Source organism: Lontra canadensis, unplaced genomic scaffold (genome assembly GCF_010015895.1).
Source record: "Lontra canadensis isolate GAN:19392208 unplaced genomic scaffold, GSC_riverotter_1.0 scaffold57, whole genome shotgun sequence".
Taxonomy (NCBI): Eukaryota; Metazoa; Chordata; class Mammalia; order Carnivora; family Mustelidae; genus Lontra; species Lontra canadensis.
The window spans coordinates 1,960,310-1,986,770 of record NW_022631051.1 but is presented as its reverse complement, the minus strand read 5'-3'; the positions used below and the strand labels follow the sequence as shown (position 1 = coordinate 1,986,770).

At 42.3% G+C, this 26,461-nt stretch overlaps 2 protein-coding genes across 9 annotated transcripts; one reads left to right on the top strand and one right to left on the bottom strand.

Annotated features, from left to right (window-relative positions):
• Positions 1–15,404: 15,404 nt before the first annotated feature.
• On the bottom strand, positions 15,405–19,180 carry LOC116878308 (translation initiation factor IF-2-like). The gene is made up of 3 exons (XM_032875654.1): positions 19,159–19,180; positions 18,113–19,005; positions 15,405–15,623 (listed from the first exon to the last, which is right to left on the bottom strand). The coding sequence occupies exons 1-3, from the start codon at positions 19,178–19,180 to the stop codon at positions 15,567–15,569; spliced, it is 972 nt and encodes a 323-aa protein (XP_032731545.1). The 3' UTR covers positions 15,405–15,566.
• On the top strand, positions 18,094–25,031 carry ZBTB14 (zinc finger and BTB domain containing 14). 8 transcript variants are annotated; one of them, XM_032875695.1, is made up of 4 exons: positions 18,094–18,207; positions 20,443–20,525; positions 20,628–20,711; positions 21,783–25,031. In XM_032875695.1, exons 3-4 carry the CDS (start codon positions 20,709–20,711, stop codon positions 23,127–23,129), a joined length of 1,350 nt encoding a protein of 449 aa, XP_032731586.1. In that variant the 5' UTR covers positions 18,094–18,207; positions 20,443–20,525; positions 20,628–20,708; the 3' UTR covers positions 23,130–25,031. The 8 variants fall into 8 exon arrangements, with proteins under 8 accessions (XP_032731586.1, XP_032731582.1, XP_032731587.1 ...); XM_032875691.1 differs by having other exon boundaries at positions 20,443–20,711; XM_032875696.1 differs by lacking the exon at positions 20,443–20,525 and having other exon boundaries at positions 18,097–18,207.
• Positions 25,032–26,461: the final 1,430 nt, after the last annotated feature.

Sequence of the window (26,461 nt, the reverse complement as noted above, 5' to 3'; positions counted from 1 at the left end):
GCATCTTTATCAAATGGAATTGGTTAAAGGAGTGGAAGAAACCCAAGGGACCACAGACATCAAATAAAAGATAAAGTTCATGGATTTTGAACAGAACCAAAGGTTCCATGTGCTTGGCCATCCCAGCACTGAAATCCTTTTGTGAATTGTCAACTACATCACCTCTATCTTCTGACCTTATTGTTTCATTTGGTTTGTTCAGGAGAGTCTGGAGTGGGGAGCAGTGACTGGGGAGTCAGAAGACTCTCGCATCGGCAAGGCCATCTGTTACCTGTTGCATCCTAGACGAGTCACCTCACTTCCAAGTCTTGGTTTCTCCATTTCTAAAATATTGACTCCCACAACCTGACAGTGCTTTGTACGTGGAGGGGATCCACATGAAATAACCATAAGAACATTAATTTCATAGCACTGCACAAAAAATCATAATGACTGCCTCAGCTAAAGCCTCCTTAGACTAATATTTGTTTTTCTAAAACTAGCAAGTATGAGAGAAGGAAGGAATTGGGATGCATAAAGGATTCTAGAGATAATTTGGATTCTAGTTCAATCTAGCTGCTGCGGGGACTATAACGATTTTGGATATACTTGATTATTGTCCTTTCTGCTCCGTGGGGAAATAAATCATTTTATGAGTCTAGATTGCATTTAACACCTCAACAGTAAAAATGAGGAATTTCACATGAAGCATTGATTTACTTGTGACTAGAGCTTTAGCAATTCTGACCAAGTTAATGAATTTGACAGCAGAAGAAATATAAGCATCCAACAGTGGGTTATTCCCAGTGAAAACAACCATGCTGTTTCCAGAAACATTTGGCAAGAAATTTGTGTGGGGAGAAAATAATAGCAAAGGCAAAAATGAACAAATGACAAGCCAGCCATCAATGGATGCCCTGTGGAGTCACCAAAGTTAAAAGAGAGATTTCCTGTTGTGATATCAGAGTCATAACTCCTTCTTGTGACTGCATGCAAATTAAGGAAGTGTCGGCTTGACATGACCATATCAAGGAATTTATGAGTCAGCATCAATAAATAAAAATGCTAAGTAGAAGACTAAATAATTGCTCCTCTTTATAGTCTAACTGCCTACTCTTAAAGTTTTATCAGAATCATAAATAATGAAATCTGAACAGCATGGATACATGATGAGTAGCTGGATTGGAAGTTCAAAGTATAATGAAGATTATTCATGAAGACTTTTTTTTTTTAAGATTTTATTTATATATTTGACAGACAGAGATCACAAGTAGGCAGAGAGACAGGCAGAGAGAGAGAGGAAAGGAAACAGTCTCCCTGCTGAGCTGAGAGCCCAACAAGGGGCTCGAACAAAGGACCCTGAGATCATAACCTGAGCCGAAGGCAGAGGCTTAACACACTGATCCACCCAGGCGCCCCTACATGAAGACTTTCTGAGCTTGAGTTCTCCACATCTCCTGTTCCACAGACCTTATGCTTTATTGAAGATATCACAATCTCCCTCTTGTCAGCACACAAAAACTGAAGAATTATTTCTGATTTAAATCTCCGGCACTGAAATATTTTCAGCTTCCAGAGGTGACAGGGAAAATGTCAGGTATGTTTGGAAATTTTTGTCTTTGGAGTAAAGGGGCTTGTTCAGGGACAGAAGATAATGTATCTCGTCATTAATTTCAAATGGTTTGTAATTTGCTTCCTCTCCTAAACAGGTAGGATAAAGTGCTTTCTCTTTGAAAAATATGAAACTTTGACAGATCTTTTTTAAAAAGGAATGTTAAAAATCATCTCGCGGTTGGACACGACATGAATCTTACGAAAAGTATCCTGTCTTGTGTTAGCTGCTATTACTGTACATATTACAGTCAAAATCATGACTATCTCTTCTAAAAGAGCTGATGCTTAATGGTGTATTTATTACTATATTCAGGACAACTTTATTCACAGCGGTAACCTGCTATATGTTTGTTTTTTTTTCCAACAAGTGATCCCTTTGCCCCTGGTATTATCAGAAAGCTTTACCTCCGCCATCCTGAATTCCCCACCTCCCACCATGACTAATGCAGAATCCCCTCAAGGGCAGGATTCTGTCTGTCTTGTCCATGGCTACAGCTCTGCAGAGCATAGTAGGTGCAGAGAGGAGCATTGATGACCCTCGATTTCCTCCCTGTCTTCTCTGGATATTTGGGAGGGTGTGGCATGACTGGATTGTTCCCTTATACTCTGAATGCAAAATTGGAAGGGACCGGCATAAGGAGAAATGCAGCAGCTGTATCAACTGTCACAAGAAAGCGTTGTCATCTCTGCCCAGTTGGGGAGACTCTCTTCTGCAGTGATTACACCTCTAACTCAAGATTCTGTCTCCTCACCTCTACAGAACTTCCTGGATGTAATCAGAACTCAGCCGCCTTAAGCAGAGGGCAAGGAGACACAGCGATGGAGGCAGGCCACTCCAGGTTGGTGGGTGGCAGTTTTAATAAGCAAATGGAACTTGCACGGGAGGCTTGTCGTGGGCAGCAGTAAGACGAATGTGTCCCTGCGGCCATCTGCCAAATGGTAAACATTTATAAAGAGGCCTTAACTGGGCTCAGTTGCATATGTTGTGCAGGTGTTTTCAACACCACACCCCTATCTCAAGGGGTGTCCTTGCAGCAGCCTCTGGGAGCAGGAAAAGGCAAGTGGAATCCACATTCCAAGGATGGGGAGGGGGCCAGGATCTTCTGAACCCTGGGGTCCAGCTCATGCTTCAACTGGCAGTCATGTCTTTTTGAGGACCTTTCCCAACATTCTATGAATGTGTGTGACAATCACAGCAGTTCAAAGGTTCCTATTCCCGGGAGAGCAAATGAAACAAAAAGGCGAGGAAATCGGCATTTGAGTTAGGGCAGTTGGTACAGGGGTTGGAGATGCTGGAGCTGGGTGATCTGGGTTCAAATCTGTAGCCTGCTGTTTGCTCTGTGTCTGGCGTTGGGCAAACTGTTTAATTTTGATGCGTTTTCGTTTTGTGGCTTATAAATGGGGCTTCCTACCTCATAGCATGTTGTGAGGATAAATGAGTTAATATTCGTGACATACTGTGTGGGCACTCCCTGTTGCCTTATTACTTGCTCTGGAGTAGCCAGCAAGCCGTCCTGGAGGGTTAGGTGTGCGGAGATTGTGCCATTCTCTACTGCTAACTAACTGTGGGTACTAGTTGTAACATCTCGAGGTTTCTGTCGTCTCATCTACAAAACGAGGGTGGAGGCTACAAGGAAGGGCTTCAGGATTTCAAATGCTATAACGATGGCTCCATCTCTTCCCTTCTGAAATAGAAGCGTACAGGGCATATCAGCGATCAAATTGAATAATGAATGTGTGAGCATTGTACAAATGCAAAGCAAATGTCATACCAGTCTTTAGTGTCTATACAGGCTCTACTCAGTACTGTATTCACTACCCTGAAAACATTTTAATATTAATTTCCAAATCTCTTAAGTTCCAGTTGCTTTGAAGTATAAGACTGAGTGGTCATGACAGAAAATAAGTCAACTACAAAATCACTTTAATGAAATGGTTTGTCTGCTGACCAGCGATTTCCTCTCTGTTTTCTCTCTTTTCTTTGCTCATCTCTCCTCTCCACATTTTCCTCCTGCTCTCAGTCGAGGAATCCTGGATTCTTCCAACTAGAAGCTTCTTTCTCATTCTTGATGTCCCCATAATTGGATATATTCTTAACTTCTTTTTTTTTAATTGGATTTTTTATTCTTTTCCTTTTATCCTGAACTATGCTTGGGCTGCTGATATATCTGCCTCCTATGAGTCACTTTAGGCAAGGATGGGGATATTTAGTATACTGGCACAAATCTGTAGATGCTAGAGTTCCAACAGAGCGCATGGCTTGTGGAGGAGAATGTTGATCTGTTTCAGCCAATAGACTGACGATGTGGGCTTCCCTGTCTGCTTAGCACTTGAGTGAAATTACAGGCCATATTTTATAAGACTTGTGTTTGTTTTAAAAACACATATGCATATTTGCTTAAAAATAGGGGGCTCTATAAAATACACAACCATAGCATTTTAGGACTGGGAAAGATCTGAGCGTGTATTTAGTCCAAATTTAGCAGTTTTCAAATAGTTGGATGATGTGACGACATGGTCACTTCACCATGGTGGTAGTCTTTCCAAATCCCATAACCGCAGTGTAATCATGAGAAAAGCACCAGAATAATCTAAATTGGGGGAATATTCTTTATTACCTACTGGTGCTCTTAGCCAAACTCATGGGAAAGAAGGAAAGACTGAGACACTGTCACAGACCAGAGGAGACTGGGAGGCACATCACTAGATACAGTGTGGGCTCCTGGACTGGATCCTGGAGCAGAAAGAGGACATGAACGGGAAAAAATGGTGACATCCAAGTAAATCTGAACTTTAATTAATAGTAAGGCACCAATGCCAGTTTTTCAGGTTGGACAACTGTACTATGGTAAAATAAAATATTAACAATGGAGAAACTAGGCGATGGGATATATCAGAGAGCTCTGTACTATTTTTGCAACTTTCCCCTAAGTCTGAATTTATTTCAAAATACAGGTAGAAGCTCCTAATGTAAACTGTTACCCTTTTTGGTGGAACATTACTCTAGTTGTGGCTTATAATATACCGGCTGGTTCAGAGGTAAGACAAATATGTTGGTAAATTTATAACTCCCTTGGGTTGGGAAGTATGAGCATACCTAACTGCTCTACTTTTTAAAAAAGAATTTATTATTCACACATTTCTCATGAATATTTGTTTAAATTATTCTAAATGATATTTTGCAAACAGTGGTAGAATGGAATTATGTAAATAACTTTTTCAAATGAAATATAGACTGTTCCAAAAAGATCTGCTTAGAAAGATAAACGGTTTCACTCTGAAACTGAAGACAGAATGAGAAGCCAATGAGGTAATTTGTCTGATCATTTCCTTTTCCAGTTACTCGAACGGTTTAAATATTAGCTCTGAAAAGATCTATGTTTCTTTATGAATTTCTGAGGACTTTGGTTGAATTGTTTCTTTTTTAACTGAAGATTGAGATCATAATTTGATTAATATCAGATAAGAGGAACATGCAAAAATATATTAGCTTGTTCACTAACCATAAAGATAGCCATGCAATATTTAGGGTCATTTGTTACTTTTATTATTCCTCAGTTTGAATATATATATAATAGCAGCTAATAAATTAACTGGCTTAAATTCATGCTTGGCCTATTCATCCCAAAGAAAAACTGGAATTCAAATCTAACAGGGTAGCTAGTTGTGCCGACAAATCGGCTTGATTCCCAAGCAAATTACAAGGGGAAGAGGAACATTCCACTTACTCAGTTCAACCTTGTCTATAGTCTGATTTTTAAAGCAGGGATGGTGAGGAATGACCAACCTCCAGACAGAGCTTTGGGCTGAACATGGAAAGATGGAGGAGCGTTATAAAGATGCCATCTTGGATGGAGTGAAGAATCCCCAGACGTATTTTTCTCCATTTAATGTGAGTCCCATCCTGCAGAATAAATGTTGCCTTCTTACTTCTGCCAGAATTTTAGCATTGGCGTCTGGAGAAGGAAGTCCATAGCTGACGTGTACCAGGAACTGAGTTAATGTCTTAAAAGAATTATCTTATGTAAATCTCTCATCACCCTGAATCTTCCTGAATGGTCCCCTCATGTTTTTTGCTATAAAGAAGTGGGTTGTTTATTTTTTTTTTCAGATTTTAAAGATTTTATTTATTTATTTGACAGACAGAGATCACAAGTAGGCAGAGAGGCAGGCAGAGAGATGGAGAAGCAGGCCCCCTGCTGAGCAGAGAGCCCAATGTGGGACTCGATCCCAGGACCCTGGGATCACGACCCGAGCCGAAGGCAGAGGCTTTAACCCACTGAGCCACCCAGGCGTCTGGGTGTTTTGTTTTTTTTTTTTTAAGTTTTTTTTTTTTTCTGTTTTTGAAAGAGAGAAGGAGTGTGTGTGAAAGTCAAGCACAAGCAGGGAAATGGAGTACAGGAAGAGAGAGAAGCAGACTCTCTGCTGAGCAGGGAGCCTGACATTGGGCTTGATCCCAAGACCCTGGGATCATAACCTGAGTCGAAGGCAGGCGATTAAATGACTGAGCTGCCCAGGTGCCCCTGAAGAAGTGGTTTTTAACCTTGCCATCCCCTGGGGAGTTGTTGTAACTCTTGACCATTCAGGCCACACCCCAAAGGAATTAATCAGAACCTCCCAGGGCAGGGCTCCACACCAGTATCTTTAAAGTCCCCCAGGTAATCACCCTAAGCAGCCAAGGTTGACAAGGACTGTCCTCAGGGAGCTACCAGAATCCTGACGGTCACCAGAGGCCATTGTGCCCATAATTCTCCAGGTGGGACGCCTCCTGTTTATACTCCTTCATGGAGAGAGCAGGTGTCCTCCTTCCCTTGGCAAACGTTTCCCCCTTTCTTCTCTATAAAAGCCTATAGCTATGATGGTCATGTCATCAACCAACCAGCCTACACCCCTCCTTGTTGCTGTCCCCTTCCACCTACCACCCCCTCCACACCAGTCACTACCCCCCTTTCTCTGAAGATTTTAGTTCAGGAGGCTCTAAAGCCATGCTAGAATTTGTCCAGAAATATGCCAAGTCATTGTTAAATTAGAATGTGTTGGGCATTTCATGTTCAACAAACATAAATAGAGTGTCTCAGCAGAAAACTGAAATAAAAGCTGTCACATTGTCATCTGTCTCTCCCAGACTGATGAAGAGTGGGGACTGGGACATGTTTCTTCTCATGTACCTTTCTTCTACTTCTGTCTTTGCTGTTTCTTCAACACAAAAGGCATATTTCCACCTTAGCTCCTTTGTGGTCACTGATCTTTTCTCCCTGGAAGGTTCTTTGCTATGATTTTCACCTGCCCAGACTGCTCACCTCCTTCAGGCCTTTTGCGTTAATGATGTGTTCTCGGTGAGGTTTCCCTGATCACTTCATTGAAAATTACTCACCCATATTTCCAGCCTTTCTTTGTCCCTCCTCTGCTGTACTTTTCTTTACAGCATTTATCATGAGATGACATAATATACATTTCAATTATTTATTTGTTTCTTGTCTGCCTCCTGGGCAGGAATATTTGTGTGTTTTATTTAGGCCATATCTACAGCACCTACAATGCCTGGCACAAGATGGGGACTCATAACTATTGAATTAATCCATTAACCTTAGGAGGTACATTCTATTTTTGTTCTGATGGTACAGATAAGGAAACTGAATCTGGAACCACAAAGTAACCTGCCTAGGAACATCGGTAAGTGATCCAAGTTCAGTCCCAGTGACTGGGCAATTTCCCACCAATTACACTGTTTTTCTTTCGTGGGTTAAGTGGAAAATTTGCCTCTTTGTAAAGGAAGGCTGAATTTTGAAGTAGATAAAAAGACTAAAGAACATTATATTGTAACGGTTGGTCAAACAGCTTGGACCATTTCAGGGACCGTTGGACCAACTATTACAATTTGATTTAGATGACGAGAATCTGAAATAGATTTTAATATTTCAGCCTGAATATTGCAGAAGTACACAAGGTACTGAGAAGGGAACGTGCCAGGTGTGCTCAAGGAACAGCAAAAACATAGTATTGGAGGGTAGAAGCGACACAGAAAAGCAATCCGTCTTCTGCACAAATCCATGTGAACAGATGTCGACGAGAGAAATTTTTATTTCAATTTTTACTGAGTTATTTATTGTGCTGAGAGTGAAGTCTTTATGATTCAGAAATAATATAGCTTTTTGGTTGTACGAAAGAGTAAACTATAATTTTAGCTCACTAAAACTAAGAATAAATGCTTTGCAGGGTAGTTTTTTTTTTTTTTTAAACAGCTTTAGTAACATTTGGCATCATGATGATAATTTTGGTAAATTAAAATATTAAATTCTAACCCAAACTGATGAGTTGATTCTATGTGTGATATGTACACTAAACAGTTTACAAAACACCAGAAATAATGTAACAGAGTTTACATATTTCATATAAGCTCATAATGTCAATATGACAGATAACCAGTTTCAATAAAGGACCAGGAAAATGATCCTAAGTAGTTTAGTTCACAGAGATCGGAATTCCACATAAGTAGAATTTGGTAGATATTTGCACTTAGTATTAACTATAGGAGATTTAACTCAAAATTCATTTGCAAACTAGAAAACTGTCAACCTTTTGAAGTGGAATGGTTCAGGCTGGAGTGTTGTGTGTCCAGACCCTGTCATGGAGCAGGAAAGGGATAATGGACAAGCATCAGCCCATGTGATGGATAAAGATCTGTTCCGTACATTGAAAGTGTTCACATTTTCACAAAAGCTCAGAGGAAGCCATTCTCGGCTTCAGTAACATGCTAGCTCAAAGAGTATGAAATATTTTGAATATTAATATAAGAATATGTGTTTCACTCTCGAGGATAAAATGATCTTTGCTTAAGGACAAAAGTCAAATCTGAAGGTGTGTCCTCTAGAAATGAAGAAAACTGTAATTCAAGTCGCTGAGCTGTGAAACTGATACGAGGTAGAGGACTAAAGAAAGGAGACTAAAATTATTTCAAGGTTTTAGGAATGCGGGACTATAAGATGAAAACAGTATTCTTTGGTAATCAGAGAAGGGTACGGCAAGGAAGAGGAGTCTTGCTGGTGGTTTACTAAACTTAAAAGGATACAATCCATGTTCATAGAGATGTTTTAGCAAAACAAAAATCACAGAACTTGAAAAAGGGCCAGTATTGGTGTTGAAGCATATAAAAAAGACTCGGGAAATAAATGACAAAAGATCTTCTTTATCCTTTATAACCAGATGTGCTGGGGCAGTCCTGGATTGAATTTTAAACAAATTTTTTAAAAAAAGCTATGCAATACAATGGGCATTATTGGGACAATTGGTGAAATTTGAATATGGACTGTATATTATAGTATTGTATCAGTAGTAAACACTTGATTTTTATAATTGTACTGTGGTTATATAAGAGATCACCCTTATTTTTAGGAACACACACTGAAATATTTAGGGAAAAGGGGCATAATATCTGTAACTTACTCTTTAAAAATAGTTCAGAAAAAAATGTGTTTGTGTACATGTGTAAATAATGAAGGAGAGAGGAAAGATAGCAAATGACTAAGCCACTGGGGCAAAATGTTATAATGGCAAATCTGGATAAAGGTAAAGTGTTTATAGGAATTCTTTTTACTGTATTCTTTCAAAATCAGAAGTTACTAAAAAAAGATAGCTCAAAAAATCTATCAAAAACAAAATAATATCAATGAATTCTGTTAACTGAAAAGAAATTTTAAAAAAGACAAAAAAATAATAATTTTTTAAAAATCATAAAAAATTATATGATTACATCACACTCGGATTCTTAAATAACACTAGTTTTAAAAGGAAATAATAAAGAAATCTAAGAATATGTAGACCTGAATGTAAGTAAAACTACATGGAAAAATGAACTGAAAATGAAAAACCAGCCCTTGGAGGAAACATAGCTATTTAAGTTAAGTGTATATAGGAAACAAGCAAGTTTATCACCAAACCAGCAGTGAGTTTACCATTTTTTCCCTTCTGGTCCTCCTAGCACTTGGTTCAGATTCAGTCATACATGTGCCCCCAAATTTCTGACTGAAGAATGGGAAAAGGGGACTTCAGGAAGACAGAAAGTTCCAAAAAGAACACAAAGAAGGAGTCCAGAAAGCAGCCCCATAAAATTGTTTACAAATCATAGGCTCACCTTGGAGCTGAACATGGTATGGATCTGATCCTAATCAGCATATTAAAAACTTTGAAAACTGAACCAACTGATTATAGCCCATATCTTAGACTGGCAAATGCACAGAAAACTTGAGACAGATGCAGACAGCACTCCAAATATACCCAACCAGAGCCCACAGAAAATGTGTTAAAATTTGTGACCAGAACCTAACCTGATTGATTGTTAAAATTATCAACATTTTCCATAGGATTTAACAAAGTCCAGAGTCTTATAATATTTCAAATGTCTGAGACACAATCTAAAATTATTCAGTATACAAAGATCCAGGAAACTTTAACTCATTTGTGAAAAGACAATCCACAGAAGACAACATTGTGTTGACAAAGATGTTGGAATTAAGCAACCAAAACTTAAAGGCAGGTTTTATTAAAATTCTCCAATAAGTAACTATAAGTACTCTTAAAAGAAATAAAAAAATAGAAAGTCTTATCAAAGAAGTAAGGGATATAAAGAAAAATGAAATGGAAAATTTAGAACAGAAAAAATACACCTCACATGAAAAAACTCATGAGATGGACCAAGTAGCAGAATGGTGATGACAAAAGAACAAGTCAGTGAACTTGAAGATAAATCAACAGGAATTATTCAATCTGAATAACAGAGAAAAAAAAAAGATTTTTAAAAACAACGTCTCAGGATCCTATGAGAATACTGAAAAAGAATGCCAACATTCATGTCATTAGAATCTCAGAAGAGGAGAAAGAATGTGATGCTGGAAAAAATGTAAAGATTAATCACTGAAAACTACCTCCCAATTTTTTAAGTTTCTTTTCGATTCTTGTTAGTTAACATACAGTGTTAAATTAGTTACAGGTGTACAATATAATGTTTCGACACTTCCATACATCACCCAGTGCTCATCACAACTAGTGTACTCCTTAGTCCCCATCACTTATTTCCTCATTACCCCACCTCCCTTCTGTAATCAGTTTGTTCTCTATAATTAAAAGTCTGTTTGCCTCTCTTTCTCTCATTTTTCACTTTGCTCATTTGTTTCTTAAATTCCACATATGAATGAAATCATGTGGTATTTGTCTTTCTCTGACTGAATTATTTCATTTAGCATTATACCCTCTAGCTCCATCCATGTTGTTGCAAATGGGCAAGATTTCATTCTTTTTTATGACTGAGTAATATTCCATTATGTATATACACTGCATCTTCTTTATCCATTCATCAGTTGATGGGTATTTGGGCTGTTTCTATATCTTGGCTATTTATAAATAATACAGCTATGAACATAGGGGCCGCATGTATCCCTTTCAAACTAGTGTTTTTGTATTCTTTGGGTGTATATGCAGTAGTGTGATTGCTAGATTGTAGGGTAGTTCTATTTTTAACTTTTTGAGGAAACTCCATTCTGTTTTCTGGAATGGCTGCCCCAGTTTGCATTCCCACCAACAGTGCAAAAGTGTTCTTTTTTCTCCACATCCTTGTCAACATTTGTTGTTTCTTGTGTTTTTTATTTAGCCATTCTGATGGGTATGAGGCAATATCTCACTGTAGTTTTAATTTGCATTTCCCTGATGGTAAGTGATAATGAATATATTTTCATGTGTCTGTTGGCCATCTGGATGTCTTCTTTGGAGAAATGTCTGTTTATGTCTTCAGCCCATTTTTTAATTGGATTACTTGTGTTTTGGGTGTTGAGTTTTTAAGTTCTTTATGTATTTTGGGTACTGTTTATCAGATATGTCATTTGCAAATATCTTCTCCCATTCTGTAGGTTGCCTTTTAGTTTGTTGATTGTTTCCTTTGCTATGCAGAAGCTTTTCATTTTGATGTAGTCCCAGTAGTTTGTTTTTATTTTTGGTTTTCCTTTGCCTCAGGAGACATATATCTAGAAAAACGTTGCTCCAGCTGATGTCAAGAAGTTACTGCCTGTGTTCTCTTCTAGATTTTTATGGTTTCAGGTCTCACATTTAGGTCTTTTATCCATTTCAAATTTGTTTTTGTGTGTGGTGTAAGAAAGTGGTCTAGTTTCTCTCTTCTGTATGTTGCTGTCCAGTTTTCCCCACACAATTTGTTGAAGAGTGCCCAAGTCCCATTGGATATTCTTTCCTGCTTTATAGCAGATTAATTGACAGTATAGTTGTGGGTTTACTTCTGGGTTTTCTATTCAGTTCCACTGATCTAGATGTCTATATTTCTACCAGTGCCATAGTGTTTTAATAACTACAGCTTTGTAATGTAACTTGAAGTCTGGAATTGTGATGCCTCTAGCTTTGCTTTGATTATTCAGGATCTTTATGTTTCTGTACAAATTTTAGGAGTATTTGTTCTAGCTCTGTGAAAAATGATGATGGTATTTTGATAGGGATTGCATTAAATGTGTAGATTGTTTTGGGTAATTTAGACATTTTAACAATATTTAATCATCTAATTCATGGGCATTGGAATGTCTTTCCATTTCTTTATGTCATCTTCAACTTCTTTCATCAGCGTTTTATAGTTTTTGGAGTACATATATTTTACCTCTTTATGTTTTTTCTTTGGTATCTTATTATTTTTAGTGCAGTTGTAAATGGGATTATTTTCTTAATTCTCTTTCTCCTGCTTCATTCATTTGGTGTATAGAAATGCAACAGATTTCTGCATATTGCTTTGTATCCTGCAACTTTACTGAATTTGCTTATCAGTTCTAGCAGAAAACTACACAAATTTGGAGAAAGATGAACCTACAGATCCAAAAAGCTCAATGAATCCCAAGAGGATAAACTTAATGAACTCCATACGCAGATATATCATAATCAAAATGCTAAAAACGAAAATGAAAAAAGAAATCTTGAAAGTAGCCAGAGAAAAATAATTACGTATGCAGAGATACTGCCTTGAAATAATATTTATGAGAGTTGCCCAGATAGTACAGAGTGTTCCCATAAAGAGTGCGCCCAGCTCCTTCTCATGTTAACCCAAGAAGATCATGAAGGAATCTTCTGGCTGACCAGATTCCAAAGGAAGGAGGAGCAACAGCCCATCTTGGCATGGGGATCCAGGGTCGGGTACTCAGGGTAGACCAGATGCCCCATGAGGTTCAAACCCACACAGGAATGATCCTTCCATTCAGCCAACTCCATCCATGCAGGAAATCATCCACAAGTATAAGGCACACTTGTCCTGGTGTTCCTTGCCCTGGCAGATGTTCAGAGCTCTTTTTTTTTTTTTTTAAGATTTTATTTATTTATTCGACAGACAGAGATCACAAGTAGGCAGAGAGGCAGGCAGAGAGAGAGAAGGGGAAGCAGGCTCCCCGCTGAGCAGGGAGCCCGATGCGGGGCTCCATCCCAGGACGCCGGGATCATGACCAGAGCCGAAGGCAGAGGCTTAACCCACTGAACCACACAGGTGCCCCCAGAGCTTTCTCTTGATTTAACTCTCCCATCTCAAAGATTTGCTGCTGACCCAGGATCTTCCTTCAGAGGTTAGATGTGACAGAGAAGTCCTAGGGGGCAGTTCTGAGAAGAGGATACCCTGTTCTTTCCTTCTTCTAGAAACAGAGAACAAACCTCTCCTGAAATTCATTCCACCAAGGGACTTCCCTGGTCCATTACATCCAAAATTGACAATACAAAATGTCCACAGCAGTGCTGGATTCAATCTTCTGTCCACAAAATCAGAAAACAGAAGTGAATCACATTCTAAGAAGACCCCACCTTCCACAAAAGCAAACTTCTGAAGATACAGAACTAAAACAAGGTGGTTTTCCCCCTTCCTACTAAAGTAACTTTGGTTTTTTGTCTCCTAGGTTTTTGGTGTGTGTGTGTGTGTGTGTGTGTGTGTGTTTTGCTTTTAATTAAGAGACTAGTCAATGGCTTAAATGGAAGTTTGATATAATTATACTTCTTAGAATAATGTTCTATAATCATAGATTATTTGAATGTGACTCTTATAAATTAATTGCTTCCATTTTATTCTATTTGTAGGTAATATAATTACAGTATTTTTCGTCTTAGCAAGACCACTAAAACAATCCAGAAACACAGCAGTAATTATTTTTTTCTTTCTCCTAAAATAAGTTTGAGCTTTTCATTTTTTGGTTCTACTGCTATTATTTAAGTGACAATAGAATAGTTCCAATGAAACTTCATGGGAATATCATTCCTGGGATGTTTTACAAATGTATATTCTACTCATGTGAGTCTTATGGGCAATTTGTTTTCTTTTTATTTGGTTTTCAGATAGTGCATATTATTTTCATTGTTGTTAATTAGCAATTTTTTTCTACTTACTGTTTTCAGAAACTGTAAGCATACAGCAGCTCAAATGGAAGTTTGATTGGAATTACACTACTTATGATAGTGTTTTAATAAATGTATTTTATTTAAAAGTAAATCTCATGAGTAAATTGTTAACTTTTCTTCTATTTCTACATAGTAAAGGATAGTATTTCACTTGATGGTGTTTAAAACATTCCCCACAACCTGACCTGTGACAAGAGTTTTGCCTGAGTGGTCTTGCCATTGGAGGTGTTTGAAATTCAAAGTCCATATCTGCATTCCAAGGGCTGAATTTATTCTAGTTGTGAGACTAAGAGAATTACCTAAGTAAATGAGAGTTTAAAAGAAAACCCCTCTGATGACTGTCGCTGTGCTTAGCGTCAGAGCCAAAGCCCTCACCACAGCTCCAAGGCCCAGAAGGTGCTGGGACCTGCTCACTGGGCTCCGGTGTTCTGTCCTGCCGCAGAGCCTCAAGCACACCAAGTTCCGTCCACCCTTTCCTTCATACTGTTCTCCCTTTGCCTGAAATGCTCTCTTTCCTCTTTTCCTAGGTCTTCCTCATCCTTCACGTCTTAAATGTACATCTTTGGAGACACATATTGATTTTTCAATCAAACTTGGTTCCTCTTTTCCATCACGCCTTATGGATGTATTAAAACATGTATTATAGGGGCGCCTGGGTGGCTCAGTGGGTTAAAGCCTCTGCCTTCGGCTCAGGTCATGATCTCAGGGTCCTGGGGTCGAGCCCCACATCGGGCTCTCTGCTCAGCAGGGAGCCTGCTTCCCTCTCTCTCTCTGCCTGCCTCTCTGCCTACTTGTGATCTCTCTCTGTCAAACAAATAAAATCTTAAAAAAAAATGTATTATAATGTGCAATTATATAATGATTTATGTGATTATTTATTGAAAGTGTGTGTTCACACCTCTGTGTTTTTAGGGACTAGATATATTTCTTCTTCATTTACTGTATCCAGTGTTTTAAGAGCAGGGAGGGGAAGTTGCTTATTGGCTTCTGGTGGGACATTTTTCCTTGTGCAGGCCTATCAGGTCTTGCTGTGATAACAAATCACGAAACACAACCTCCCAGGGTTTTATAAAAACAAGCATTTATTTCTCACTCGTGCACCTGTGGATGAGCTGTTACTCATCTCAGCTTGCCTGGGCTCAGGGGTTGGGTCAGTTTCATTCTCTCAGGTCTGCTTGTCATTGAAGGGCTGGGTTGAGGAGGCAGGAGCAATGTGGGCCTGGTCCTCTCAATGTGGACCACACAAGCACAGGAGAGAGAGCAGAATACAGGATGTTTCTCCAAGCCTCTACCCAGAGCTTGCCCATCCTCTTGTCTGCCCACATCCCACTGGTCCAAACCAGTCAGAGGGCCCAGTCAGTGTGATAAAGAAATCAACACCATGTTGTTTCTAACAACCCCAAATGACTTCACATTTCCAAACATCCCTGGGGGCTGCTCATAAGCACCCTAATCCTTGGCACTCAGGATTCTATGCCACAGACCCCACACATCAGGCCTCACAATCCTCAGAAGCAGGTTCCAGGCCGGAGGAGTCTGTGGGCATCCCACATGAGAAATTAGGTGCTCCCAGCAGAGTAGCTGGACAGAGAAATCCACACAGAGTGACAGCATTCTTAGTAGGAAAGAGAGAAAATTTCCTTCAAGGGCCTCAGGTCTGTGCATTACAGGAAGGCCCTGACCCGCCGTCAATCCCACAGTGTGCCCATATAACTCCCCTGGGTATCAAGTTCTGGGTTGTCATTTAATCTGTGATCAATATTTACTGAGGACTAATGAGTGCTGCCCAGTGCTGAGTTGAGGCTGGTGACCAAAGTGCCAGGTCTGGGTCAGGCCCTTCCTGTATGGTCTCTTCTCTCCTCCCTCCTCCTTCTCATGGTGTTGCCCCTTTAATTTAGACTCATCCCCATGACCCCCAAGGAACAGATGGGTAGAGCCCATAAAACAAATGAGAAAAGAGGGTTAATTGATGAAAAAGCCAAGACGCCAGGAATCTGTCACTTGGGAAATGCAGTCCAGTGCTTGAGAGCTCTACTGCACTATTTAATTTCATAGACTAGTCAAATCTTGGGAAGCCTTTAGCCAACCATATGTCAAAAGCCTTTCTTTACCTAGCAGGCAGATAATAAATATATGCAGAATGAGTATATAAACCTGTGCAATTACATGGTATGGATGAAGGGGGGACAGCACCAGACAACGAACCATAAACTAAGTGCTAGCCATGTGCACACCCTGGTATTTAAATGCAGTGACAGTTTTATAGCTTGGTAGCTTAACCCTATGCTATGGTACTATTATTATTCCCTTTAAATACCAAACAGGACGGAAATGCAATCTTAAAAGCTGTGTAAACAAGAATCAACGAGCCCAGCCATGGCCTTAGAGAGAATGAGGCTACACAGGTATCATGTAGGAGCGTGAACTTTGGCCATTCCTGTCCTGCCCCTGCCACTTAAACCCACCATCTACTGAGAGTGGGCTGATCATTTAACATCATAGAGCTAATATTTGAGCTAAGCACTGACCAGAGCATTATTTCGTTTAATCCACACAACTGCTCGAGGTGCTTTCCGTTTCAGAGAATAAGAAGCTGAGGTTTAGAGAAGCTAAACAATGTACCTAATATCTGAATTGGACGTGTGATCCTAGAACTGGTCTATTTTGTTTCATTCAGTAGACCTACTAAACGCCATGCTCTTGGGAACACCGAAAAGGATGTGTGTAAAAGTACCATTCAAAACATTGAAACTAAAGTCGAAATTAATATAAAATCAACTGAGACTGTACGGAATTTCTTTAGAACTGAATACAGCCCATCACAGTATCATTTCTTAAATCTTTACTATGGAATTATCACACAAGTCCAAGAAGAAGGTCCTACTCTAATTTTTACATGTTAAATTATGTGTTTTTATGAAATGCTGTTAAAGCAGCATAAGCAAGTCTAAGAAGATGCAGTAGTGCCCTCCAGCTATGTTTGGCTGGTCCCGGTGCCTGCCCCAAGCCCAGCCACGCTATCACAGGGAACGCGATATGCTGTGAACATCAACGGAACCATTACTTTTGCTGAACAGGAATGTAAGAACAGTGCTGTTATCAGCGTTCTCCGAGGGAGAGCTGCAGATGAAATCACGTCCAACCTCACTACTGCCACAGATGATCTAGGATAGGGCCTCCAGTCTCCGTGACTTTCCCTTGAGAATGTCCAGGTAAACCCATGGGCACAGGTTTGGCTGGGTCCGGAAATTTAGGGGGTGTTCCCTTTCTTCTGGGTGACTGGGGTCACCCCTCACGTTCCAAATGAAATAAGTCACTTTTTTCATTTGCTTTGCAAACGTTTATTGATGGCCTACCATTCTCCCAATAATATATAATGCAGCAGAAACACCAGCCAAGACCCAAAGCCCGCTGTGCGTGTCCAAGGGTCTGCCTGGTGTGGGCGAAGGGCGAGGGTACCTGGAACCTCCACCCATTAGCTTGGTCGAGCCCCGCAGCCGCAGAGCCCGCCTTGCGCGCGCCCGAAGGCGGCACTGCCCCACGAACATGCACACGCACGGGAGCGCCGCGCTCCCGAGTCCCCGGCGCTGCGCCGGCGGCGGGCGCGGGCGGGAGCCCGGGAGTCTGAGCGGGAGGCGGGAACACCAGACTGGGCGGGTGCCCGCGAGCGGCGCTCGTGCTTACGCTTCTCTGCTCACGAGGCCCCGCCCCTGTCCCGCCCACCTCTTCTCCCGCGCGCGGGCTCCGCGCGCTCCAAACCGCGCGCGTGCGCGCGCCTGCGCAGGCCAGGGCCCTCCAGGGGCGGCCCCGTAGACTCCATGGAAAGCGTCGCAAGGTCCCGGATTAACCCTTTCCTCGCTCGCTCATTTAGAGGCCCGGTCAGGTTCCGTGCCTGCGCAAGCCGGCGGCGCGCCTTCCCCCCAGCCCGCACCGCGCATGCACGGGAAGGGGGGGTGCCGGTGGGGGTGTTCACGGCCGGCTAGACATTCTGTGCTCGTGCAGGAGGAGGGCTGCTACCATCAGAGACGTGCACGATTCCCTCCCACCCCGCCCCCTCCCCAAACTCCAAAAAAAAAAAAAAATTCCAAAATACACTGCCACCCACCGTGCCCCCGCGCCCCGCGTCCAACCCGTCCCCGGCCTGCTTGCAGTGAGCGCGGGGAGCCCACGGCGAGTGTCTGTGGCTGTGCCAGGCTGCAGGTAAGCGCGGGCCGGGGGTGCGGAAGGGGCCCGGGCTATCCGCGAGGCGGGCGCGGGGGCGCGGGGGCGGCCGGCCGCCGGCGCGAAGGAGCGGCCCGGAAGACGCGCGTTCTCGCCGAGCTCTGGGGCACCAGCCAGTTCCAGGATGTGCGGGCGGCCGCCAGCGGTGCGGTGCGAACGGGGTCGGGCTGGGGACGGGACCGGGCCGGGCGTGGGGACCTGGCGCCCTAGGGGCCGCGCAGGCCGGCGAGCGGGCTCCGGCAGCGGCCGGGCGGCGGCGGCGGCGACGGCCCCGCGCGCGCGCTCGCCGAGCCTCGGCGGCGGAGTTCATGGCCGCTCCCGCTCGCACCGCCGCAGTGCACCGCGGTGGGGGTGGGGGTGGGGACGGCCCCGAGCCCGGCGCAGAGCGCGGCCCGCCGGGCGCCGCCCCTCCGAGCCGCGGGTCCCTCCGCGCCGCCCCTAGCTGCCTGCCCAGGAGGCGGCCGGGACCCCCGCGCTCGCACTCCCGGGTGCGCCCGCGGAGCTCGGGAGCCGGCCGCGCGCCGCCCCCGCCCCCGGCCGCGGGAGGGCGGGGGAGGGCCCGGCGCGAGCCGGCCGGGGAGTGCGCGGGGCGCGAGCTCCGGGCTCGCGGGGCGCGGCGCGGGGCTGCGGAGCCCGGCCGCACGCCCGCTCCCGCTCGCCTCCGTCGCTGCCGCGGGCCCTCCCGCTTAGGTTCGGAGCCGCGGCCCCCAGCCTGCGCTGGACTCCGATAATGAAAGGGAAAGTGGCCCTTGCACCTCCGGGCTCCGAGGCTGGGAGCTTTTGTTTAGGAAAGGATGCAAACGTCCTTATCCGCCCCCCCAACCCCGGGCTGAAAGAAACGGGAGCGAGGCCTGAGAGGCTCTCAAATCCTCTTGGGTCTTGCGTTTCGTTCCCTGCTTCCTCCCCATCCCGAAGTTGCGAGCTTTCAACCGGGAAGTCGTGCGGCCGCCATTGTCGCGGCTTCCCCGGTGTAGGGAAGGCGGCTGCCGCTGCTTATGTAAGTTTGACTTTGCTAGAGCCCCCGCTCCCTGCTCCGTAACGGAGGCCGAGCGCGCCAGCGGTTTGGAGAACCGCAATCAAGGAGCAGCTTTGTTATGGAGGTGTAGTTGGGGCTACATCTTTACCTCCGCGGACACAGATACTCGGACACAGATACTCGCAAGGGCTAGCTTCCAGTTTAACTCACCTGAACTTAGTAACTGGAACATCTCAGTAGAAAGAAGTGGTCCTCGGCGATCTTGAGAGTGGGGGCCAAATATCACACTGGTTCCCCCCCCCCCAAAGAAAAACCACCCACAGTGGTATGTTGTCATGGGTTCTGCAGGGCCACTCCTCTCCCTAGTCCCATGCACTTTTATCCCGCAAGCCCTAGGCAGAATTATAATAGTGGGAAGAGAGGAAGTAATTAGGTAGGAAGGTTTTGCGTGGCTGCCTTCCTTTGGAGATGACTGCAGGTTGAGGCGCATCTAGGGGACAGGCAAGAGTCCTCAGAAGTAATGTTGCCCAGATCTCACTGTGCAAACTCCCTGCTACTGCAGGCATCTTATCGGTGTGTTTTCCTGTAGAGGGAACTTTTGAGGGTTTTTAGAGTGTTGGTCTTGAAGTTCAGGTCTTGCACCACAATTTTTGTGTAAGAATATTGCAGCTTGGTCTCTTGGTCCCACCACACCAGTTTGTGTGGTCACTGTCCAGTGGAGGAAACGTGTTTTTTTCAGGATATTGGGCTGCAGGTTGGAGTCCTTCTGGTAAGAGTTGAAACTCCCCCAAAGGGAGTATTCTTTGAGCCTCCCTGTGGAGATTGAGGTGAACACACCTGGATTTCTCAAATAAAACCATAAAGACTAGTGTAGCCTACGTGATATGTACTATGCACACAGAAGCACAGAAAGAAGAAAGCAGCTACTGTTCCTTCTCCAGTGTTAACTGTTGGGGATGTACACTTCTATAACTTCATTTAAAAATGTACACTGTATATGAGCCTAGAGATAAAATATGGAGGGCTACATACCCAGCAGGATATGGTGGGGTTAGGGGAGACTTACTGGCTTTTTCTGTATCTATGTAGCTATCAATATTTGTGCAAATGTGGGCATGGCCTCTGTTTATGAGAACTTCCTTAGTGGTTCTCCAACACGTTCCTTCAATCCCAGTGTACAGTCCCCTGCATGCTCCAAGTGCCACAGCCTTTATCTGTTCTCATTCATATCTGTTCAGAGCTGGACCTGATGCTGCCAGTCACCCTCCTCTCTGTTCCCAACCTGAAAATGGGTACATGTGCAAGTGGCAGGACAAGAAAGGAAAGTTTTATTTTTTAAAATCAATTCTTGAAAACATTCTTGTTTAGAATTTGGGATTGAGGAAGATTCTACCTTATTCTTGTTTGTCCTTTTCTCTTGTAGGACTGGCGTGCCCCAGATCAGAGTTATTCTGATCTGAAGAATTTGGTGTTTAAAGCATTAAGATAATAGCCTGAGTTGTTCATGGTAACTATAACTTTGGGTATTAAATCTTGGAAATGTGTGTGTGTGTGTGTGTTTGTGTGTGTGTGTATAAATTATGCATTAGTATTCTGTTTCTTTGGGGGGAATGCTTTGTGAAATAAAAGGAAAACAATGTTTCAAAAAGAAAATACACAGAACAAATTATCTTAAAAAGGTAATTCTTTAGCAGGGTCTTTTGTCCCAGATGTCTTTCATGCCAGTTCAGAATGTCTTTTGCTTATGAAATACTCAGAGCACTTGTCATGTACATCCAGTCTTGATGACACTTTCATCTGGATGGCAGATAGATTGGCATCCAGATGGAATGAAGGCGCTTGTCACTGTTTTCCCAAATGCCATCATATTAAACTTAACCCTCATTCAAGTGGCCCAAAGCTGGTGAGGAAAAAAGCAGAAGACAACGCTAAGTGGAATGTTTTGGCAGTGATCTCCCTTTTTGGTTCTGCAACAGTGATTTGTCTCTTCTGTCAAGGAAGTAGAAAATGAGCACTATTATTAGTTATTTCACCAAAACTCCTCTTCCTCTATACACAACAGGAATAGAGCCTCCTTGCCTTGGACCTCTTTCTTAAGCCTTGAAGTTATTTGTTGTTATTACCTCTAGTTGTCAGGAAGCACAGGTTATAGCGTTAGGTTGCCTGGATTTGAGTCCCAGCTCTCCAGTAAATGACTAGAATATTGGGCAGGTTCCTAAACTCATCTAAAAAAGGGGGCTAGGAATGCCTACGTCTAAGGTTATTTGATCAGTACATTTGTGAAGACATGCAAAGCACATGGGACAGTGCCTGGCGTGTATTCTGTGCCCAGTAAAAGTTGCTGTTATTATTACTAAGCAAATACTTTATAAACCGGAGATAATAGAAATAACGAGATGGAAGTCCCTAAGCTGGGATCAGTGTTTTGAACTCCTCTTCTGGAGCCACCTCTAACATTGATTTTCTGAAATTGTTAGGTACTGAAAATTGATTAGGAAATGAAAGTCTGCCTGTGTTTTGTGTATGGAAAAGTACTGGTTCATAATTACCAAACTCTCTTTTTAAAAATTTTTTGTAGGAGTTTTTCATCAGTATGTCTGAAACCATTAAATATAATGACGATGATCATAAAACTCTGTTTCTGAAAACACTAAATGAACAACGCCTGGAAGGAGAATTCTGTGATATTGCCATTGTGGTTGAAGATGTGAAATTCAGAGCACACAGGTGTGTTCTTGCTGCCTGCAGCACCTACTTTAAAAAGCTTTTCAAGAAGCTTGAGGTTGATAGCTCTTCAGTAATAGAAATAGATTTTCTTCGTTCTGATATATTTGAAGAGGTCCTGAACTACATGTACACAGCAAAGATTTCTGTGAAAAAAGAAGATGTTAACTTAATGATGTCATCAGGTCAGATCCTCGGGATCCGATTTTTAGATAAACTCTGTTCTCAGAAGCGTGATGTATCTAGTCCCGACGAGAATAACGGCCAATCTAAAAGTAAGTATTGCCTCAAAATAAATCGGCCCATTGGAGATGCTGCTGACACTCAGGATGATGATGTGGAAGAAATTGGAGACCAGGATGACAGTCCCTCTGATGACACGGTAGAAGGCACCCCCCCGAGTCAGGAGGACGGCAAGTCGCCTACAACGACGCTCAGGGTTCAGGAGGCGATCCTGAAAGAGCTGGGGAGTGAGGAAGTTCGGAAGGTCAATTGCTACGGCCAGGAAGTAGAATCCATGGAGACCCCAGAGTCGAAAGATTTGGGGTCCCAGACCCCTCAAGCCTTAACATTTAATGATGGAATGAGTGAAGTGAAGGACGAACAGACACCAGGCTGGACGACAGCGGCCAGTGACATGAAGTTCGAGTACTTACTTTATGGCCACCATCGGGAGCAGATCGCCTGCCAGGCGTGCGGGAAGACGTTCTCCGACGAAGGCAGGCTGAGGAAGCATGAGAAACTGCACACGGCCGACAGGCCGTTCGTTTGTGAAATGTGTACGAAAGGTTTTACCACACAGGCCCACCTGAAAGAACACCTAAAAATCCACACAGGCTATAAGCCCTACAGCTGTGAGGTGTGTGGAAAATCCTTTATCCGCGCCCCGGACTTGAAAAAGCACGAGAGAGTGCACAGTAACGAGAGACCGTTTGCGTGCCACATGTGTGACAAAGCCTTCAAACACAAGTCCCACCTCAAAGATCATGAACGAAGACACAGAGGGGAAAAGCCTTTTGTCTGTGGCTCTTGCACCAAGGCGTTTGCTAAGGCGTCCGATCTGAAAAGGCACGAGAACAATATGCACAGTGAGAGGAAGCAGGTCACCCCCAGTGCCATCCAGAGCGAGACAGAACAGTTGCAGGCGGCCGCCATGGCCGCCGAAGCGGAGCAGCAGTTGGAAACCATCGCCTGTAGCTAGAGGTGCTGGGACAGGACCACTTTGCCTGAGCCCCGGAGACTGAGACTGCATTGTTGGTAACACATGAACGCCAGTCACTGTATTGCTGTGGAAACTTAACGGAGCATTGTACGCACTGGACGTAAGGCAGTGCTTGGTTAGGTATTTTGAAAACTTTGCAAGGAAATGGTGTTCCTTGGTTCTCACCAAACAGTCTCACTGTCCTGTCTGGTGTCTACTAGTAATGTTGCCAGTAAGCCCTCCCCTCCCCCTCTTTTTTATGATTTTAATTTGAGAACTCCTGTGTCCAGTTCAGAAGTGAGAGACTTTTCTTCCGTTTTTTTAATTCCTCTCTGCACTTGCTGACTGGCAAGTGTACTGCACAGAGTGATAATTGAGTGCATTGATTTCCTAATCATCACGATTCTGTGGGACTTACGGGCAAAACAGCATTTTTAGTAACTTGATAAAAGTACGTCATGTAGATGCAAAAAATACTGGTGGGTGGCTGACCAAGAACACTGCGCAGATATGAAAACAAGTTCCAGAATTGCAGAACGGTATTAGATTTATATTTGGTTTGTTAATTTTATATCACTGTTTTTCACTGTTTTTGTGGACAAATAATGGTTGCTTTGCTAAAGCGTTTCTTCATTTTGATGATCCACACCGACCCCAAAAAGTGGAGTCACAAGTCCCGAACAAAGGCTGAGTAAACCCACAGGCATGACGGTGGTCTGGGGGCTGAGTTCTTTTTGTTCCTCTTTTTTGGGGCATTGCCACCTTGCAACAGATGGGGTTTTGGGGTAGACCAGTTGTTAGAGGGATAGCAAAGGGGGAATAGGATCCTGGCTCTCAGGGACGAGGTTTTCACGTTTGCAAAAATTGGAAGATTTTTCTAGATCAAAATGATTCTTAATTGATTTTGAAATTGGGTTTTTATTTAGGATCAAAATTAGGACAAGAACAGGTATGCTTCTTCAGATACATTTGTGTCACTTAAGAGAATGTCATCAAGCTTTTGGGCTCTCTGCAGCACGTGATTTATCCATAAAGGAGATGTAATAGCGTTACTTAAATTAATAAATTGAAAATCTTTTTAAGTGTGTAAATAGTGTAGAAGTGTTGGTCTTATGTATTTCAAGTAAAAGTAGACAGCTGCACTTTTTTTTTTTTTGCACATTGGATTAAAATAACTTCCATGAGCAGCAAACATCAGTCTGTTTTCTAACCAATATTAAAGATTGTAAGACCAAATGTTTATTTTTTTGAAGTATATTTCATCATTGGTGGTTACAGTTTTAAGTAGAATTTGATTGCCATTTCATAGCCATAAACAGAATTATAAACACTGTTCCAGTTTTGGTGTATGAAACTTTTTTTAACCATTTCTTTAGGAATATATTGAAATACCAAAATAGTTTTAATTACTTTCTGTAACAAAGTATTAGTCGATTATTTTAGAATGTACAATTTTAGAAAAGTGTCATTTTAAAAAAATTTTATTTTTGATCCTAGGATTTTTTTTTCAAGTTGCATTAAAATAATTTCATTTCATAGCTTGTTGCATTAACACCTGTAATTACTATTGTGGGAGAAATTTTATTTTTTAAATTGATGTATATGTTATGCCCAAGATTGTAGGATGAAGATGCTACCTTTTAAAGAGACTTATTTATTGGTAAAATGTTTACTTTAGTTTAAAATTAATTTAATTTCCTTTCTTTAAGTTGTTTATTCTGTTCTAAAAGTAGTCCTGTCACTGTGTTTATATGCTGTTAGTGGAAGGGGAACTGATTGGCGTTCCTTGGCTGTTTTAACCAAAGCAAAGGAAAAATGATTTCACATCTTGTTGATAGCTACTTCAACAAACCATTTTTTGGGACTTCAGTTTTGTATATAAAAGAAAATATACTTCTATCATTCCTGTTTTCATTTTTTTCATAGCAACCTCTCACATATCCAGGTTTCTACCAAAGCACATTTTCTATTCTCTCTTCAACTTGGTTCTACAGAGTTGCAAGTTAAACCTGTGGTGTGGACCCTCACTGAAACCACATAGTCATGGTGCCACCTCCACAAAGGAAAGCTTCATTTTCAGCACTTAATTTGTATTGTGTAAATATCTATCATCTGTCTTATTTTGCATGAGAAGAAACTTATTTGTGGTTTACCATGTCTAACACCAGGACTGGGTTTGTATGTGTGTTAGTATGCCTGTTCTCTCTGTTTTTTTGGTGGCAGCAAAGTCATGACGTGGTAGTTTTCCGATCTTCTGGTCTTTCAGACTGCCTCTGTCCACCCAGCTGGCTTGAGTGATTCCCTGGATGGTAAAGCCCATCATGTAAGACCTCCAGTCACAGGAAGTTAATCCTGAAGTATGCTTACGCTGAATCTAGTGTGAGAGGAGAGGAAATTATAAATGTCAGCACTACTAAAATCATTTCATTTAAAATTTTCATTTAAAAATCACCTACTTTTTTCTCTTTGTACAAAGAGAATGTCTACATTTTAACTTTTTTCTAAGTTGCTCTGTATTGGCAAGGATGGACAAAGAGAATTTTAGGAAGCCTAAATTTTAGGTAATTGCCTGTTAATTAACTTGATCATGATTTTGGAACTGTTAGCAATTACAGAAGTCACCATCAGGTGATCTGGACACTAACAAATTCCTACTCTTTGGTAGAAAAAAAAATGAAGTGAAGGAGAATGTTGCAAATTTATGCAGTCTCCAATTTACTAGAGTATGTTGTGGAAGGTTGAGTGTAACTCAGTCATTGGAAACCTGAAATTCATTTTCCTGAGTAATGCTGTTGGTGGTGATTAGTTCCCAAAGCAGATGAAAGCCTTCCCTGTAAGTGTGATACAGCTGGTTACTAAAGATTCTGGTCTCAAGTCCTAAGTCCTGGGAATGAAGGAATTGAAGCTTCCGGGGCAGCAATTGGAGAGCTCTTGCTTTACTTTCTGTCATTTACCTTTAACATCCAACTCCTTTTCTCCACTGCCCAAACCCTCTACCTTCTTCCCACCCCCAGGATTGAGATACAAGACATTAGGCTGGAGACAAGGTGACCACTGACAGCCGTCACAGAGGTGAGGTCCTAAATCCATTCTGCCTCCTTCTCGTACTAAATCAAGGAGCAGCTTAATGATAGGCAACTCCCTACCTTTCTGATGAAACACTGCCATTTATTTTGAGACTGCCCGAACTGCTCATTAGTTCTTGAATTTTGTCTTCATTTTAGCAAACCCCCTTGTAACTGGGAACTTCTCCCCCTTGGAACTATTCCAAAATAAGTTTAACTCTTAATCTGTTATACAATACTTGAGATTTGTAAAGGGAGTGTATCTTA

What these genes read in the sequence shown, in the direction of transcription:
- LOC116878308 (XM_032875654.1), bottom strand. Translation starts at nt 19,180, where the DNA reads ATGGCGGCCGCACGACTTCCCG. An exon ending in GGCGGCCGCACGACTTCCCG is followed by an intron (nt 19,006 to 19,158) that starts GTTGAAAGCTCG and finishes CCTAAACAAAAG; the next exon opens with CTCCCAGCCTCGGAGCCCGG. An exon ending in ACGCGGGGCGCGGGGGCACG is followed by an intron (nt 15,624 to 18,112) that starts GTGGGTGGCAGT and finishes CTTTCCTACTAA; the next exon opens with GAATGCTGTCACTCTGTGTG.